Raw genomic sequence first — 19,333 nt, 5'->3', positions numbered from 1 at the left:
GACAAGTGTTAATGGCTCCTATATATAAAATAGGAGCCGTTTACTGTTAGTTTTGCAATGAGTGGAGAACAGCCAAAAAATGTCCGTACTCAGCTCAAGTAGGAACAGAGCCTTAAAGTCGGATTACTTATGGGACTGGTTTTCTATATCAGGGAACGGTTTTGTAAATTAACATTTTAGCACCTTGTTATGCCTGGTACATACCATGCAATTTCCATCAGATAGATGGATCGAATGGATTATTTCTGGCAGGTCCGATCTGATGTCCGATTGCTTTTCTGATCACTTCTATAAAAAATTGGTCAGAAAAAAAAAAAGCGATCGGAAATAAGTTGGTATCTATCGTAAATAATCGATTCAACCCTTCTATCTGACGGTAAGTTGCATAATCTGTACCAGGCATAAGGAAAGCAACATTTAAGATAAGTTGTTAACTTATTACAAGATAAGCTGATGATAGTTAATCAAGATGGGCTGATAAATGTTTTGTTTTCTGGGGGCTGTAAGATGACAGGGGTAAAGACAGAGGAGGATATGGGATACGAGATGGACACACAAGATGGACACAGGGGGACACAAGATGGACACAGGGGGACACAAGATGGACACAGGGGGACACAAGATGGACGCAAAGGGACAAAAGATGGTCGCAAAGGGACACAGAAAGATACAGGGAGACACAAGAGGTACAAGGAAGGCACAAAGGGGACCTAAGACGTACTAAGGGGGACATAATTGGGGAGAAGATCAACAAGATGCCCCTGCACCACGAACGCACCAGGTTTAGTATAACTTTTTTTGTCCCCTGGTTTTTATCCCCTAAACCTTAGTGTGTTATATGGTCAGGAGCGCTTTATGGTCCAAAAAATACGGTACATGATTTTGCCTATATAGAAATGATTCTCACTACAAATGAAAAAATAAACCATCCGTGTAGTGGAGTTATCCGGCTATATGCCCTTCTTTCTCATGAAGTAGGATGTTTAGAGAAAAGGACCTGTCTTACTTTTATGCAGTTTCAGTATGGTGTACGCCATGGCTGGTAACACCCGCTCGCCTTCCAAGATATAGATGTCCCATAACCTCAGGGTGAGTGTAAATGGTGTCTGTAAATATGAACACAAAGCATACAAATCATGTTAAATACATGATTGGAGTAAATGTCTTGTCATTCAAGCTACACAATATGAATGGTAATACACATTTATGTCAATGTGTTAGACATTTTACCCTATATGTGCCATTTCAGAAACTCTCTAGGGAAAAAATAAACACAGAAATCTCTGGACTCCAGAGTAATTGACACCAAGCACAATGGAATGTTCAAATGATTTCCTTGTCTTATTGTCCTCTTTCCACCATCAAATGTTATAGCCTCACTGTCCTACGCACAACTCCAATAATGCAATATAATATGTTATGTATTTTTTAATTCATAAAAACCTTAATTGTAGTTACTCTTGCTGTCATTGTTGTCTCTTCAACTTATTGGGTACAAGCATTCTTGGCCAACATGCCACTCACCACTGCTCCCAATCAGAACATTTTGGGGGGCGGCTTTGGAGTGGAGGAGTACGTAGTTAAAAAGTCTAAAAGACAGAATGAAGTATTCTACTGACCTATTATTTTCTTCTGAACAGGTCTTAGTGAATTGACCCCTCTGAGCTGTACACAAGGCCATCACTTCTGAACAGAAGGCCAAGACCCTCTGTACTGAACAGAAGGCCAAGACCCTCTGTACTGAACAGAAGGGCAAGACCCTCTGTACTGAACAGAAGGGCAAGACCCTCTGTACTGAACAGAAGGGCAAGACCCTCTGTACTGAACAGAAGGGCAAGACCCTCTGTACTGAACAGAAGGGCAAGGCCCTCTGTACTGAACAGAAGGGCAAGACCCTCTGTACTGAACAGAAGGGCAAGACCCTCTGTACTGAACAGAAGGGCAAGACCCTCAGTACTGAACAGAAGGACAAGACCCTCAGTACTGAACAGAAGGACAAGACCCTCAGTACTGAACAGAAGGGCAAGATCCTCAGTACTGAACAGAAGGGCAAGACCCTCTGTACTGAACAGAAGGGCAATACCCTCTGTACTGAACAGAAGGGCAAGACCCAGGCAAGACCCTCAGTACTGAACAGAAGGGCAAAATCCTCAGTACTGAACAGAAGGGCAAAATCCTCAGTACTGAACAGAAAAGCAAGATCCTCAGTACTGAACAGAAGGGCAAGATCCTCAATGCTGAACAGAAGGGCAAGACCCTCAGTACTGAACAGAAGGGCAAAATCCTCAGTACTGAACAGAAGGGCAAGATCCTCAGTACTGAACAGAAGGGCTAGATCATCAGTACTAAACAGAAGGGTAAGAACCTCAGTACTGAACGAAAGAGCAAGAGCCTCAGTACTAAACAGAAGGGCAAGACTCCCAGTACTGAACAGAAGGGTAAGACCCTCTGACACGAAAAAGAAGGGCTAGACCACCAGTACTGAACAGAAGGGCAATTCCCTCAGTACTGAACAGAAGGGCAAGAACCTCAGTACTGAACAAAAAAACAAGACCCTCTGTACTGAACAGAAAGGCAAAACTCCCAGTACTAAACAGAATGGCAAGACCCTCTGACACGAAAGAGAAGGGCGAGTCTCACTCAGCTGAACAGAAGAGGTAAAATAGCAAAAAATAATTAGGAAAGATGATATAATGACTGCCATTAATCCTTACAACATACAGAGGGAAACTAAAAGCACTGAGTTTATATATAAATAAAAAAGCAATTTTCCGTATGGAACTCTGTATGGGTTTTTAAACTTGCAAAATTCAGTTCAAAGCCTGATAACTTGATAATGAATATGCTTCCATGAATTTGCTTCCAAAACGTAATTGGACTTTAAAAGTATCACGAGATGAACAGAGGTTTGTGAATTAGTGGCTGCAGGTCTGCAGTCCCCGTGGGTAGCTGCCAAAGTGCCTTTACAGCAGCCCTCAATATGGGCCAATAAGACCCAACCAAGGATTGCAAACTCTTGCCATTTAAATGCAGACAAAGGGACTTATTCAATTCACTTTTTTTCTACTAGGAGATATTTTTCATCCTGTGTGTAAAATCACTTTTTAGCACTTTGCAATTGAAAAACTACCACAAAGGAGGTGAAAAAAGTAGTATCAAAGTTATTTTGAGCATTTCCTTGCTTGCTGGTGGATTAAAATGTATTTTATTGCTAAGTTGTGAAAATATCAGGAGAATATAGAAGACAGCGCAGGAGAAACGTTAAAGGACCACTAAAAATCACAAAAAGTCATAAAATGTAAAATACAAACATATTAGAAGTACATTTCACACAAAGTAAAATGAGCTGTAAATTACTTTTCCCTATGTTTCTGTCACTCACAGTAGGTAATAAATATCTGAGAAATCTGACAGGTTTTGGACTAGTCCATCTCCTCAATTGCGATTATCCGTATTTCCTTTATTCTTTACAAAAGTACTCCCCGTAAAGGATCTATACAAAGATGCTGTGCATCCACCCTACCTGTTTTTAAAGGGAACCTGAACTGAGTAAAATTATTTAAAATAAACACATGATGTACCTGAAAAGGAATATTACATACTTACCTCGCCGTCAGTTCCTCTCCGAAGCTCACCATTTTCTTCTGACAATGATCCCTTCCAGTTCTGACAACATTTGCCAGAACTGAAATATACAGTGGCTTGCAAAAGTATTCGGCCCCCTTGAAGTTTTCCACATTTTGTCACATTACTGCCACAAACATGAATCAATTTGATTGGAATTCCACATGAAAGTCCAATACAAAGTGGTGTACACATGAGAAGTGGAACAACAATCATACATGATTCCAAACATTTTTAGAAATCAATAACTGCAAAGTGGGGTGTGCGTAATTATTCAGCCCCCTTTGGTCTGAGTGCAGTCAGTTGCCCATAGACATTGCCTGATGAATTCAGAAATGGAAGGAGTATGGCACAACTGTAAACCTACCAAGACAAGGCCGTCCACCTAAACTCACAGGCCGAACAAGGAGAGCGCTGATCAGAAATGCAGTCAATAGGCCCATGGTGACTCTGGACGAGCTGCAGAGATCTACAGTTCAGGTGGGGGAACCTGTCCATAGGACAACTATTAGTCGTGCACTGCACAAAGTTGGCTCTTATGGAAGAGTGACAAGCAGAAAGCCATTGTTAACAGAAAAGCATAAGAAGTCCCGTTTGCAGTTTGCCACAAGCCATGTGGGGAACACAGCAAACATGTGGAAGAAGGTGCTCTGGTCAGATGAGACCAAAATTGAGCTTTTTGGCCAAAATGCAAAACGCTATGTGTGGCAGAAAACTAACCATGCACATCACTCAGAACACACCATCCCCACTGTCAAATATGGTGGTGGCAGCATCGTGCTCTGGGGGGTGCTTCTCTTCAGCAGAGACAGGGAAGCTGGTCAAAGTTGATGGGAAGATGGATGGAGCCAAATACAGGGCAATCTTGGAAGAAAACCTCTTGGAGTCTGCAAAAGACTTGAGACTGGGGCGGAGGTTCACCTTCCAGCAGGACAATGACCCTAAAGATAAAGCCAGGGCAACAATGGAATGATTTAAAACAAAACATATCCATGTGTTAGAATGGCCCAGTCAAAGTCCAGATCTAAATCCAATCAAGAATCTGTGGCAAGATCTGAAAACTGCGGTTCACAAATGCTGTCCATCTAATCTGACTGAGCTGGAGCTGTTTTGCAAAGAAGAATGGGCAAGGATTTCAGTCTCTAGATGTGCAAAGCTGGTAGAGACATACCCTAAAAGACTGGCAGCTGTAATTGCAGCAAAAGGTGGTTCTATAAAGTATTGACTCAAGGGGCTGAATAATTACGCACACCCCACCTTGCAGTTATTTATTTGTAAAAAATGTTTGGAATAATGTATGAGTTTCGTTCTACTTCTTACGTGTACACCACTTTGTATTGGTCTATCCCATGGAATTCCAATAAAATTGATTCATGTTTGTGGCAGTAATGTGACAAAATGTGGAAAACTTCAAGGGGGCTGAATACTTTTGCAAGCCACTGTATCAGTTGCTGTCAGTTATATATCAGTTTGCTGTCAGCTATAGCTGAGAGGACAACTGATGTGCCACAGTTTAACAGTGTGCTTACCAGGAAGCGGTTATGGGAAAATGTCTATTTTCAAAATGGAAGACTGAGAATTCCCTTAATCGCGGTGGACAAAAAGGACGCAGGAGAAGAGAAAGATTGAGGAGTAGACTCCACGGGAGGCAAGTATGACCTGTGTATGTTTATTTTGCCTTTTAATTTTCAGTTCCGGTTTTCTTTAAACTATTTTGGCAGTTGGACTGAGCAACTGCAATTCAGCAAGTGCTTTTGAAAATAAGGATTTCCTGAGAATCCCCATGAAGAGATGGACTGGTCCAAACTCTGTTAGCATGTTAAGATTTTTCAGATTTTTTCTACCTACTGTAAGTGATACCAAAATAGGGGAAAAGTAATATATAGCTCATTCGACTCTTGGCCAAATGTATATCTTATATGTATGCATACAGATGTATATCAAATTTTACAATTTTTCGCAACAGTTGCCTTCTAATTGCACATGGGCCTATATGTAACGCACAGGCTAGATTTGCAGTATTACTTGTGTGCATTACTGTTCTCTTGTGCAGGAGAACCTCAATACACCAGGCCCAATGATTCACTTCCAAGAATAAAGCCAGTGCCTGTTTCTGATCAGCAGATGTTGGTCAGACCCTACCGCTTGGTAAAGACCAGTGAGGACATGGTCACATTTCTCAGTAATTTGCTTGCATATTTCTGTATGTTATAACTGAAGAGGGTGAAAACAGTCAAACTGCTTAATACACCAAAAGGTCAAAAGGACAATTTAGACATTTAAGTTTCCCAGTAGGTTGTAGTTTTTACCCGATCTAAGAAGCACTGCAGAAACCACTTTGTTGTATAGATCCCAGTAGACATGTCCTCCTTGTCCTATGAAAGAAAAAACCATCAGCCATGTTAGATTAATTACACTGAATAACTTTGAATTCCACAATCACTAGTAAAAGCTCATCTTTTCTTAAAGGACCACAAAAACACTTCTTCCAGAGTAAAGTGCACTGTGAATAACTTTTTTTTACTATGTTGCTGTCAATTACAATAGGTAGTAAAAATCTGACAGATTTTGGAGTAGTCCATCTCCTCAGAGGAGAGTCTTAGTATTACCTTTATGCATTACAAAAGTAGTCCCTATAAAAAGATCTATATAAAGATATCAGTCAGCTTCCCTACCTACATAGGAACAAAATAATTGATAGTGCATTTTACTCTTTTATGAAATTTACATTTACATGCATGTTTTTTCAACTTTATAATTTTTCGCAATAGTTGTGACACTGTCACAAATTCAGTAGCGGTGCATTGTGGGTCGCCACAGATGTTCACTTAAAGCTGAATTGTGGCAAGTACCTTCTGTTTTAAGAAGGCAAACCACACCAAGCACTGCTTTTTAGTAGGAGGGCTTTTCAGTCTCTTTTAGTCCCCAATACATTCCTAGTGGTTTGGGTCACCCGAGCTGCTTGCTTAGGCCCCATTCATATTACCAACCGCAGATGGCCGTGTGATCGGAACGCAATGCGTACGAATGCACGCCATCTGCGTTTGCATGCGTTGTGTGGCTGAGCCACGCGTTTCGGGAAAAAATGCTCCAGCATTCTTTTTGGACCGCACTGGTCCGGAACGCATGCAGTGTGAACATCAGACAGTGTAATCTATGCACTTCTGATGTCGTGCGTGTCTGCCTCGTACATGCGTTGCTGCAATCCGGACGGCAACACGTGCAATGTGAACGGGGCCTTATTCCACTATCACAAATAAATTGTAAAATTCTAAATATATGAAAACACATGCAAATAAGTACATTTCTTCCAGAGTAAAATGTGCTATAAATTACAATAATTTTCTCTTATGCCTCTGTCTGTCTTTCAGTAGGTAGTAGAAATCTTGACATAACTGACAGGTATGGCAGATTCTCAGTGTTTTTCTTTATTTACAAAAACACTTTGTGAACGACAGTTGCTCAGTCCAACTGCCAGAATAGTGTGCAAACAGGTGTGGGTGGTGTGCATCTTTGTATAGATCCTTTTCCAGGGAGGGCTTTTGCAAAGAATATATGAAGTACTGAGAATCTCCCATGAGGAGATGGACTGGCCCAAAACCTGTCAGGCTCGGGGCTTTCAATCGGTCGGGACAGAGGCGCAACCAAGGTGACCAGGAGAAATGCAAGGGACCTGAAGAACTACAAGGGGCTGGAAGAAGCCTTAAAGAGAACCTGTACTGAGTAAAAATATTTAAAATAAACACATGAGGTAACTTCAAATGAACATTACATAGTTACCTTGCCATCAGTTCCTCTCAGAAGCTCACCATTTTCTTCTGACAATAATTCCTTCCAGTTCTGACAAAATTTGGTCAGATCTGAAATATATCAGTTGCTGTCAGTAAAATATCAGCTGCTGTCAGTTATAGCTGAGAGGAAAACTGATGTACCAGGTAATGTCCATGTTTCCCTATGGCTCAAGTGAGCGATGTTACAGTTTAACTGTGTGCTGACCAGAAAGCTGTCATGGGTAATGGCCATTTTCAAAATAGAGGACGGAAAATTCCCTTGACCACAGTAAACAAAGAGGACGCAGGACAGAAGAAAGACACTGAGGAGTAGACTACATGGAAGGTAAATATGACTTGTGTATGCTTATTTTGACTTTTAATTTTCAGTTCAGGTTTTCTTTAAGGTGGCCACTAACGATCCAATTTCTAGCGAAAAATCATATTGTAATAAATCGTTCACCACACCATCAACGAACCAATCTTTGCTTCCTATCACAACCAACAGGAAAATCCAAATTTTGGTTCGACGAAAATTAATTTGGACGACATTTTTTTCACTCGTTCATAATTGATTGTGTCCACCAACAGAGATTATTTACAACTAATCCGATCAGAATTTCTGATCGCTCGAACGATTTTTCGTTAGAAATTGGACCGTTCGTGGCAACCTTTAGGTAAGTTAAACTGAACTTCTTTCAATCATTTACTATTTCCTTTATTATTGAATGCAGGTAATGGAATAAAAGTTAATCTTTTTTTCATCACCTATTTTCATTGATTTGAGCCTGTTAGGTCATCTATATAATTTCCCTGGACCTCTCTACAGTAGTAGAACTATTGGATGTAGTTGCTACAGCATTGCTAAAGCGAAGGGTATAAACAATATGAACAGTACAGGAGATGACAATACCATGTGCTTCTTCAGCTTTGGAAACAGCTTGCTGAGAATCTGCTCGTGATGACTCTGAAACCTCTGGAGCTTTGGAAATCCGGGAATGAAAAACCCTTTGAGAAAACATTGGCAGAAGTGGATTATTGTACTTTTAGAACACACATTAAATCAGACAACGCAAATATCAGCCTTGCAGTGCATTTACACCTGTATAAACCACCATATCACATACACAACTGTAAAAAACAAAACAAAAAAAATAAAGTAGAAAAATTGTTACACCTTTACATAAACATAATGTACGGTATGTGCCCGATTCAGTGGTAAAGACATTATATGCAACAAATAATCACTTGAGTCCCTAAAGCATTAACTTATTAGGCAAATTAGGCACATACAGTATATTACTGGTCCGTTTCTTAATATACTGGCAAATTCTTTACCAACAGACATCACTAGCCATCAGTGTTGATTATCTAAAGGTTATATTTGTTTCTGTTTGCTTTTTATTATTTGTATGTTGTAGTGATGATATTATTATTATTATTATTATGAAAACCCTAGTTTATCCTCCCAGATTTGTCTGTGTTTGCAGAGCCGGTTCTCTCTTGAAGCAAGGTGAAACATTTGCACCAGGAGCAGAGATTTCAGGGGTAGCATTTTTGTACTGTGTGTACCTTCCTGAGGAGGAATGGAGTGGCTGAGGATGAGCAGTGTGTTTATCACGGACTCGCAGCCAGCCAGTGTGCTATTGTGTTGAGCTGCAGCATGTCTGTGTGTGCGATCATTCCAAGTCAGGGGGCGCATCCTCACAAGTTTGTTTCAGGGCTGGTTCAGACGGACGTCTGTGTGGCGTCGCGTTTGGGGGCGTTGCGGCGGCTGCGCGGTCAGGCTTTCAGTAGCCTTCGCGTCACGTTTCGGTGCGGTCGCGTTTTTTCTTCCCCTAGGGGGACATTAGCCGTCGCGGTTGGCCGCCCTCTGGAAGCTACGTGTCGCTTCCAGGGGTAGCTCGAACGCTAACGAAAATCGGGACCCGAACGCCGTGTTCATGTAAACGCGCGCAAAAGCTCGGTGTAAACGCTCACATTCACTTGAATGGGAGTGTTTTCCGCAACGTTCTGAACGCTTGCGGTAAACGCTCCGCAAACGTCCATCTAAACCAGCCCTCAGGCAGCAAAAAGTCTAGAACCAGCCCTGTGGGTTACCGTAGTAAAGGTAAATAGAAGGCTTTGCCGTTACTCTCATAATTTTCATATTTGATGCAGATGTTCCAGAAAAATTCCCTTCGGAAAGGTCAGTCATGTGACCCAGAGATCTGTGCCCAAAATAAGAGATGTCAGAAGAGTGGAAGTTACTTCCTTGCCACAAAGCCATTAACTTATCATGGCCTCCTCTTCCCTTCTGTGCACTGTTAAGACATATGGGTCTATTGATTTCTACATGTAGTCCAAAACAAGTACTATCATTTGTACAAAAGCTATTTAACAAGAAAGCATGACGTCACACTGCATGCTAAAAATTCCTCTTAAATGTATAGCAAGTACCATAACACTCACCATGCATGGCATGCCTCTGATTGGTTAGCAGTTGTGCTAAGGCCCAAAAAGCATCTTCCTCATTCAGGTACATAAGCAGCACTGCAGCAATCTGACTCATCCCTTGACAGTAGCTGACTTCCTGTAGAGAAGAAAGGGCAGGTCACTACTGTACAGACACTACGGTGTGCTCACATGACATTATCTCTGTATATTTCAAGAATGTAGGGGAGCAAAACGCAAATCGCAATACGCTTTTTGTAGCAATTTCAGAAGCATTTTCTGGTGATTTTAAAAAGGCTAAGCACCAGTACACATTTTTTTTTTACAATGAACTTCCCCAATTCCTTACGCAGTATGAGGCGGGGGGTTAGGTGGAATGCCGCTGCTTACCTACAAGGTGGCTGCCTGTGTAGTCCCCCCACCTGTGAGCTCCCTCCTGGCTGCAATGCATTTTGGGAGATCAGAGCTGTAGTATGTAGATGTGTAGATACATATACCGCTCCCGCGGGGGCACGTGACAGGGAGAATAGCCATTTTACACATGGTACTGCACATCAGATGTACACACCGTAAACTTCAGTCTATGAAATACAGACTTTATTTACATTAAAAAAACATTTTCATCTGTATATTTATTTGTTGTTCTGTTAGCGTGACAGGAGATCGGTCACTGTGCCGCTACAACACTGTTTAGGGGCCCTATTAGTGGGCATTTGAACTTCTCATTGGGAATTCCTATTGGTCCATGGTATACACCTACAGGAATACATTGGTGACATTTAAATAAGCCCTCAAATGAAATGACTGAATTTTAACCTGAACATTACTATTCCTTCATTCACATGGACCATAAGAAATGCTTGGTGACATGATCAAATAGTACGCTTTCATGCCAAGGGTCTTCACACTGGATTGCTTCACACTATGGACCACCAGAGCAGTAAGAGAAAGACTCCTGATCAGTATTGTGGTAGGTTGTAGTGTGGAGGGCAGCCAATCTCCTATTAAGCGAATAAAAGGACATAATAGAACAAAAGAAGTGGAAGTATACATACGAAAATGACAAAAGTAAATAGAAAAAAATGATTTATCAGAGGCAACAGCAAGAATAAAATACATTGAAAATTGGTGAAAAGGGAAGCAACAGTGTTCTTTCCTGCCATTTGATGATCCAAACAGTTTGATCAATAGAAGTTCTTTTTTTACTTACAGTGGCTTGCAAAAGTATTTGCCCCCCTTGAAGTTTTCCACATTTTGTCACATTACTGCCACAAACATGCATCAACTTTATTGGAATTCCACGTGAAAGACCAATACAAAGTAGAGTACATGTGAGAAGTGGATCGAAAATCATACATCATTCCAAACATTTTTTACAAATAAATAACTGCAAGTTGGGGTGTGCGTAATTATTCAGCCCCCTGAGTCAATACTTTGTAGAACCACCTTTTGCTGCAATTACAGCTGCCAGTCTTTTAGGGTATGTCTCTACCAGCTTTGCACATCTAGAGACTGAAATCCTTGCCCATTCTTCTTTCCAAAACAGCTCCAGCTCAGTCAGATTAGATGGACAGCGTTTGTGAACAGCAGTTTTCAGATCTTGCCACAGATTCATGATTGGATTTAGATCTGGACTTTCACTGGGCCATTCTAACACATAGATATGTTTTGTTTTAAACCATTCCATTGTTGCCCTGGCTTTATGTTTAGGGTCATTGTCCTGCTGAAAGGTGAACCTCTGCCCCAGTATCAAGTCTTTTGCTGTCTCCAAGAGGTTTTCTTCCAAGTTTGCCCTGTATTTGGCTCCATCCATCTTCCCATCAACTCTGACCAGCTTCCCTGTCCTTGCTGAAGAGATGCACCCCCCGAGCATGACGCTGCCACCACCATATTTGACAGTGGGGATGGTGTGTTCAGTGATGTGCAGTGTTAGTTTTCTGCCACACATAGCGTTTTGCATTTTGGCCAAAAGGTTCCATTTTGGTCTCATCTGACCAGAGCACCTTCTTCCACATGGTTGCTGTGTCCCCCACATGGCTTGTGGCAAACTGCAAACGGGACTTCTTATGCTTTCTGTTAACAATGCCTTTCTTCTTGCCACTCTTCCATAAAGGTCAACTTTGTACAGTGCATGACTAATAGTTGTCCTATGGACAGAGTCTCCCACCTGAGCTGTAGATCTCTGCAGCTCGTCCAGAGTCACCATGGGCCTCTTGACTGCATTTCTGATCAGCGCTTTCCTTGTTTGGCCTGTGAGTTTAGGTGGACGGCCTTGTCTTGGTAGGTTTACAGTTGTGCCATACTCCTTCCATTTCTAAATGATCGCTTGAACAGTGCTCCTTGGGATTTTCAAGGCTTTGGAAATCTTTTTGTAGCCTAAGCCTGCTTTAAATTTCTCAATAACTTGATCCCTGACCTGTCTTGGACCTGTCTTGTGTGTTCTTTGGACTTCACGGTGTTGTTGCTCCCAATATTCTTTTAGACAACCTCTGAGGCCCTCACAGAGCAGCTGTATTTGTACTGACATTAGATTACACACAGGTGCACTCTATTTAGTCATTAGCACTCATCAGGCAATGTCTATAGGCCACTGACTGCACTCAGATCAAAGGGGGCCAAATAATTATGCACAAACCACTTTGCAGTTATTTATTTGTAAAAAATGTTTGGAATCATGTACGATTTTCGTTCCACTTCTCATGTGTACACCCCTTTGTGTTGTTCTTTCATGTGGAATTCCAATAAAATTGATGCATGTTTGTGGCAGTAATATGACAAAATGTGGAAAACTTTAAGGGGGCCGAATACTTTTGCAACCCACTGTATATGCTCCAAAACTGTGACGCATTTCGCAAAGTGCAACCCTCTTCCTCAGGCAAATATAGGAGTGTCTGCACGGAGGCGCCAAGTGCTCATGAATCCTTGCAGATACTCCTATATTTGCCTGAGAAAGCTGGTTGCACCCTGCAAAATGCGTGGCTGCTTTGGAATATATAAGTGATCAATAAGTGCTTTTTTGAAACTGACAGTTTGGGTCATTAAATGGGAGGTAAGTCCACCGCTTACCAGTTTTTAATGTATTTTATTTTGGTTAGCACCTCTGACAAAGCAGCCATATGCACAAGGGTGCAGGATGTGCTTGTGCATAGTGGAGAGTGCGGACATGAACTGCAAAAGGGTCCTGGGCAGCGGTGGTTTTCTGGAGGACACAGGAAGCCTCTGGAGGATGAGGAGGCGTCCCTCTTCCTAGTAAGCATCTGTTTTTTAAGTCATCATCCGCCTCGGGTTTTCTTTAAAGGGAACCTTAACTGAACGGGGGGTAAAGAGTTTCACTTACCTGGGGCTATTACCAGCCCCCTGCAGCAGCCCTGTGCCCTCGGCGCCGCTCTGGAATCCTCTGGTCCCCCGCTGTCACTTAGTTTCGTTTTTGACGACTCACCAGTCGCCGTCTGCCATGCGTATTATTGGACGCATTCACCAATGCTATTAGCGCTATTGCGGACCGTAACGCGTACAAAAATACGCGTTGCCGCATTCCGCACGCGTAGATATGCGGCAACGCGTATTTTTGTACGCGTTGTGGTCCGCAATAGTGCTAATTGCATTGGTGAATGCGTCCAATAATACGCATGGCGGCCGGCGACTGGTGAGTCGTCAAAAACGAAACTAAGTGACAGCGGGGGACCAGAGGATTCCAGAGCGGCGCCGAGGGCACAGGACTGCTGCAGGGGGCTGGTAATAGCCCCAGGTAAGTGAAACTCTTTACCCCCCGTTCAGTTAAGGTTCCCTTTAAGACACAAACTGCATCCAATACAAAGCCAACATTTGCGGTTTCCTATCTGCCCAATGCTCAGATTTTATTGCAGTGCATTTCTCGTCATTGAAATACTGCAGTCTGAAATGGACAAGCTGAAGAGAAAGCCATTGCTGTGATCTCACAAGTTAGTGAGTTGGGCAGCTCACACCCTCCCCCCAGTAACCTCACATGGGCTCCAGCCACTATTTGCCAGGCTCTGCTAAAATCTGTATTCACATGTTCATAATGTCTTACCGTATTGTAGACAGAATACGCTGACAAGACATCAAACAACGCCCTCTGTCTGTAAAGAGATGCAAGGATTGTTAAACATATAAATCATTTTGTACTTGTAGAACAGCAAAATACACTTAGTAACAGGGCTGTGGAGTCGGAGTCGAGGAGTCAGAGTAATTTTGGGCACCCGGAGTCAGAGTTGGAGTCGTTAATTTCATAAACTGAGAATTCGGAGTCAGGAGTCGGATGATTTTTGTACAAAATCCACAGCCCTGTTAAGTATTAGACTAAGGAGTCGGAGTCGAGGAGTCGGAGTCTGAGCCATTTTGGGTACCCGGAGTCAGAGTTGGAGTCGTGGTTTCATAAATGGAGGAGTCGGAGTTGGAAGGTTTTTGTACCGACTCCACAGCCCTGCTTAGTACAGGGCACATAAAGGTATCAGAACACCCAATTTTGTTCTTTAATTATCATTTAGGCCTGTTTCCACTACACGCAGATTAAATGCAGAATGGATGCAGAAAAACTGACTCCAATGAAAGCCTATGGGCCTGTTTCCACTAAACGCGATTTTTCTGATGCAGATTTTCCCGTAGGCATTCATTGTGGAGTCAGTTAATCTGCATCCATTCTGCATCCAATCTGCATGTAGTGGAAACAGGCCCTTAATCTTTCAGGACATCCGAGGTGAAAATAAACTGATGAAAAAAAACAATCGTATCTATTCTCTTCCTCCTAAAAATGACTTTTTTAGATATCCCACAGTGTAATTTTATATTTAAATCTAGTTTTTAAGTTTTTACTCTTTCATTGTTTCTGCTCATTGACACCTTCATTGAAGTATGCTAGAGCTCAGATCTATGAATTATTCACCCTTTTTATCCCTTTCCTGCTTCAAGAAATTATTTACTGACAGGAAAGTATTTTATGGCTGTAATTACTTATCAGTGAGGGTTATGCTATAGTCTGACCCAGTCCCGATCCGGTTAGAAACTGTCACTTGCATACCTGATGTTTTACTCTTTTAGGCAGAGAAAGAAAAAAAGGAACACAGCCTAGTTATTTGTGTGCTTGGCACTGTACATACACTTGTCTATCTCATCATGTTACATTGTCCTTTAAGCATTAAAATTAATACCTAAATAAAGTTGCAATTGTAGTAAAAGAAGTATAATCTGCATCCAGTCATAGGTCTTCATGTTCTCGTAGACGTCTAAACTTCTGCTTTAAGTGTACCTGAGACAAATGGTTGCAAAACATGTATACTTACCTGGTGCTTCCTCTGGCCCCCTCCAGGCTGTGGGCACCCTCGCCATCTCTCTGGGCCGCTCTGGTTGTCTGTCTTCTATAAGTTGCAATCTGTTGCACATGCGCGGCCTGGACTGCGCATACTCCATGGATCGCGACCGACGGAAGTACCCCGACGGTTACCGGACGACCGGAGCACCCCAGAGAGACGCAAGGGAGCCCACAGCCTGAAGGGGGCACAAGGAAGCCCCAGGTAAGCATAAAATGTTTTGCATCCATTTGTGTCAGGTTTCCTATTATCTCCCTCTCCTCCCAGGTAACCAGAGTCCCCTTAAAGTGGAACTGAAGATAAAAAAAACAAAGTGTTTACCTTACCTGGGGCTGCCCCTTGCAGCCGTCCGGTCCCACGTCGGTCTTTAACGATCCTCCATTTTCCCGCTGCCAGTTTTGGTTTCGCCAACTGCAAACAAGGTTACGCGTGACAGGGCTGCACAGGCGCAGTGGTCCACCAACGTAGAAGTCGACCGAACAGAAACTAGCTGGTGGCGGGAGAACGGAGGATTGTGGAGGACCGAAGCGGGACAGGTCGTCTGCAAGGGGCTGGCAGAAGCCCCAGGTAAGTGAAACTTTTTTTATTTTTTTTTATTTTCAGTTCAGTTTTAAAAAGTACCTCCAGTATAAAATGCTACAGTATGGGGGTGTGGGCCTCTCATGGTAATTCTAAATCAAAATTAGGCCTAAAACTAAAGTATAATGGAAAAGAAGTCCTGCCTGTAAAACAAACATACCGGGAGTCCTAGAGCTCCTTTTTCCACTGGCCGCATTTCAGTCCACTTTTTGGATCACGCGTGATCTGCCAAATGAAAGGTGCCCTTTTAACACTGGCACAATTTCATTTTTGTCCAAATGCAAAACCTGCTTGCAGTGTTAAAGCGGAAAGCATAATAAACGTGTCAAATCATTTTCTGCAGATCCCCTGGCTTCTGCCTCTCTGCATCTGCTCTGAAATTACCTTTGTGAGTAAGTTTTCTCTCATGCGATTTACGACGTTTGTTTGCAACTTTGAAGATGTGGCAGAATACATTGCAATTGTGAATGTGAGTGTTGTGTGGAAAAAAGCAGAAAGCTGTCCGATTTAAAATCCCATGGAAAAACGTGAATGTGAATGAACGCCTACATACGATTCCCAATTGGGCAATGACTCTAAGTGCCAGTGTAGCAGCGCATGGCAAAACACGCACTACTCAAATAAGTGTGCTCCCCGCCTAAGAGATGACCTGAGAGAACTCACGTTACTGATCATGTGCTTCATAATAAAGTAAAATAGTGGCATTTGTCAGCATGGTGAGTACTTAACACTTACTTGACTCCATAACGCTCCCGAAACATAATGTGATTACGGAACGTACGATTCACATCCATGTCAATCTGTTTGATCTCTGTTGAATACATCTTGGCCAGCTCTTTCATTTTCTAGGAAGCAAAACAACAGATATTCCGTCTCCTATTGTTCACTGAAAAGTATTTTAAAGCGGACCTGAACTCAGAAATTCCTCTCTGCTCTAAAAGATAAACAACATCATAATGACCTTTAAAGAAAAAAAAGTCTGTTACAGCTGATACAAAACCAGCAATAAATCTGCATTGTGTCTACTTCCTGCTTTCACAGAAGCAGACATAGGGTTAACATACTGTTTACAAATTAGCTGCTCTGCCAAGGCAGCCAGCGGACACAGCTGAGAGATCAAATTGCAGTTGTGATTAGTCACAGAATGGGGAAATTAGACAGGCTAAACTCTCTAAATACATACAGGGTGCATTTCTCTCTGTTTTCCTTCTGTCTTGTGCAAGAGTTCAGGTCCACTTTGAAACATTCACTTCTTTGCAGCAGCCATCAAGAAGATGCCTATAACAGGCAAGCAACGCTCGTGATAGGGTTTAAGCAAACAAGATCATTCTCTATCGTTTACCACAGCCTAATAATAGCACAGAAGAAAACTGAGACAGGTGTATAGCTGAAGCAGATCAATAACTGTAATTCACTGTCCCAGCAGGGGTCTTGTGCACTTATCTTCAACAAAAGTTAAAAATACAATCTCAGATTGCAGAATACTGATACCATCAGACATCATTCGTATTCATTTTTTCTCTGTCTGAGACCTGGTTGGGGGGAAGGGGAAAGAGGCACCAGTCTCAAGCACCCTGACATGGGGGTCGTTGGGAAAGGGTCAATAACTGCTGGTGATGCATACAGACAAATACAAGGCAAATACAAGGTATTTGCGATAATTCAGCTCTATGTGTGCAACTGTGGTTTCCCATGATGCATCACTCCTAAATATGCAAATCATCTCTTTAATTAGCATACAGATGCATGAAAAGCTTTACAGTAAAAAAAAATAAATCAGCAGTACTTGCTGTATGTGTCCATTATCAAAAGCGCCAACAAAGTCAAAGCTGCCCGCAAGTGTTCCAGTAGGCATCAGGGATTGGTAGTGTAAGATGCCAATTTAGGGTGAACCAGCATCCATTAATAAAAGAGGAATATGGGCAGGAGAGGGAAATGCTTCGGAACATCCATGCATCATCCACAGATGCGAAAACCTTGCATGTTAAATTGTGAACAAACAGAACCAGCAAGAAGATGGGCGGGTCCGTACTGCGCTTGTGCGATGGAGCAAGAAAGCCCTTCACGCGTGTGCACTACAGAGCCTCACACAGCGGAAGAGAGCAGTCTCCAACCCATCGGTCAGGGACTGCTAATGGGGGAGACAGAGCTGGACGAAGGGACTGTGAGAGGAACGGGAAGCCTCTATAGGACCCAGAGCATTTCCCCTACTTAGGTAAGCATCTTTTTATTGTATTTAAAATACACTTCTGGTTTACTTTAAATACTTTGAATAGATTGTGTAGGAAAGCTCTCATACTACACGGAAGTGCTAAAATTGGCCAGTCAAGATTGAATGGTGGCTAAGGCCATCATCCTTCCTAGTCGTTTACACCGGTTACCTATCGGAAGTGTTTCTGATGCTGAAACCAAAATTACTGTAAAAGTGTGTATCCTGAATAATTTACTGCATGCAACTATATGTCACTACAGTGGCTCTCTAAGCAACTGCCAAGACAAATTCCTTGTAGTGCAAACTTCTTTGACCAAATAAAATGCTTCTGATTCTGCGTTCTGGTGTGATTGACTACTAAATGACTGTCTATAGGATCAGCACAGACCTGTCTGTGTTTACCAGGCCTTACTGGAATTATTCTTGTTATAGCTTAAGTTTAGTCCCTGTGTACAAAAGTATAAGGCTCTGTTCCCATTTGTTGCGGATCACGTGTGGCCAGCGGGAGCCGATGGTCCGCCTTGGTCCGGCTGTAGCCCGGAGCAGATGCACTTTCAATATGGTATATGGGAGAATGCATCTCTGTGCCCGGGATTAATCGGGGACTGCACAGAAGTGCGGCCCGCTTACTGCCAAGGATCCTGCAGATCCGATTCAGGGTGACAAGTGTGAACGGCTCATATCTATACAATAGGAGCCATTCACTATGGAGCGGAGAACAGACAAAAAATGTCCTTTCCTCTGCTCAAGCCTAAATGTGCAGTAATGAGTGTTTTGACCTTGATAAAGGGCACAGAAGTTTGTGAAAAGGACAATTCTCTACAAACTTCCTTGCTTTCAATATAAACTGTGACTAATTGGGACTGTGCAATCTTCATTATGCTTCTGTAACTGATAAGCAAGGTCAAAAGTACCAAGTGCTAAACTGTAATCTCTCTCTTCATTTGTATTGCGTGTGCTCACTCAGCCATATCCAAACCATGCCCAAATCATTCTCTTTCTATTCCCAGAGGATTCCACAATTTCTACTGTGCAGGGCTAGCTATATCTACTGTACAACGTACTATCCACCACAAAGAGGCAGCATAGTAGAAATCTGAGCCACATGACCTAGGGAGATGAATCTATTGTGCTTATGGTCATAAATTAAAGAATACTATAACTTCATTACTAGCTATAAAAGGAGAACAAGCTATAAAAGCAGATTGCTTAATTTACTGAGAAAGGGCTGAAGTCACCTGCAAAATTACTAGGACTGAACTGCTTTCTTTTGCAGATCTCTGCGGCACATTATTTTTAAAGGGCATGCCACTCTGAGATGCACTGAACAGTGCTGTCCAACTTCACGGAGGGTCAAGCTCCTGGGACTCTTGTTCTGGAGGGGGCGG

At 42.4% G+C, this 19,333-nt stretch overlaps 1 protein-coding gene across 1 annotated transcript in view; it reads right to left on the bottom strand.

Moving 5' to 3' along the window:
• Positions 1-19,333, bottom strand: part of LOC137537613 (uncharacterized) — a 167,289-nt gene that overhangs the window by 9,015 nt on the left and 138,941 nt on the right. The window contains exons 8-13 of the mRNA XM_068259498.1: positions 16,469-16,578; positions 13,879-13,927; positions 9,846-9,966; positions 8,308-8,402; positions 5,934-5,999; positions 1,007-1,106 (exon numbers count right to left, since the gene is read on the bottom strand). Coding sequence (XP_068115599.1) covers positions 1,007-1,106; positions 5,934-5,999; positions 8,308-8,402; positions 9,846-9,966; positions 13,879-13,927; positions 16,469-16,578 — 541 coding nt within the window. The remainder of the gene's footprint in view (positions 1-1,006; positions 1,107-5,933; positions 6,000-8,307; positions 8,403-9,845; positions 9,967-13,878; positions 13,928-16,468; positions 16,579-19,333) is intronic.

Source organism: Hyperolius riggenbachi, chromosome 11 (genome assembly GCF_040937935.1).
Source record: "Hyperolius riggenbachi isolate aHypRig1 chromosome 11, aHypRig1.pri, whole genome shotgun sequence".
Classification (NCBI taxonomy): Eukaryota; Metazoa; Chordata; class Amphibia; order Anura; family Hyperoliidae; genus Hyperolius; species Hyperolius riggenbachi.
The sequence above is the reverse complement of the archived record's forward strand: the minus strand, read 5'-3'. Positions and strand labels throughout refer to the sequence as shown.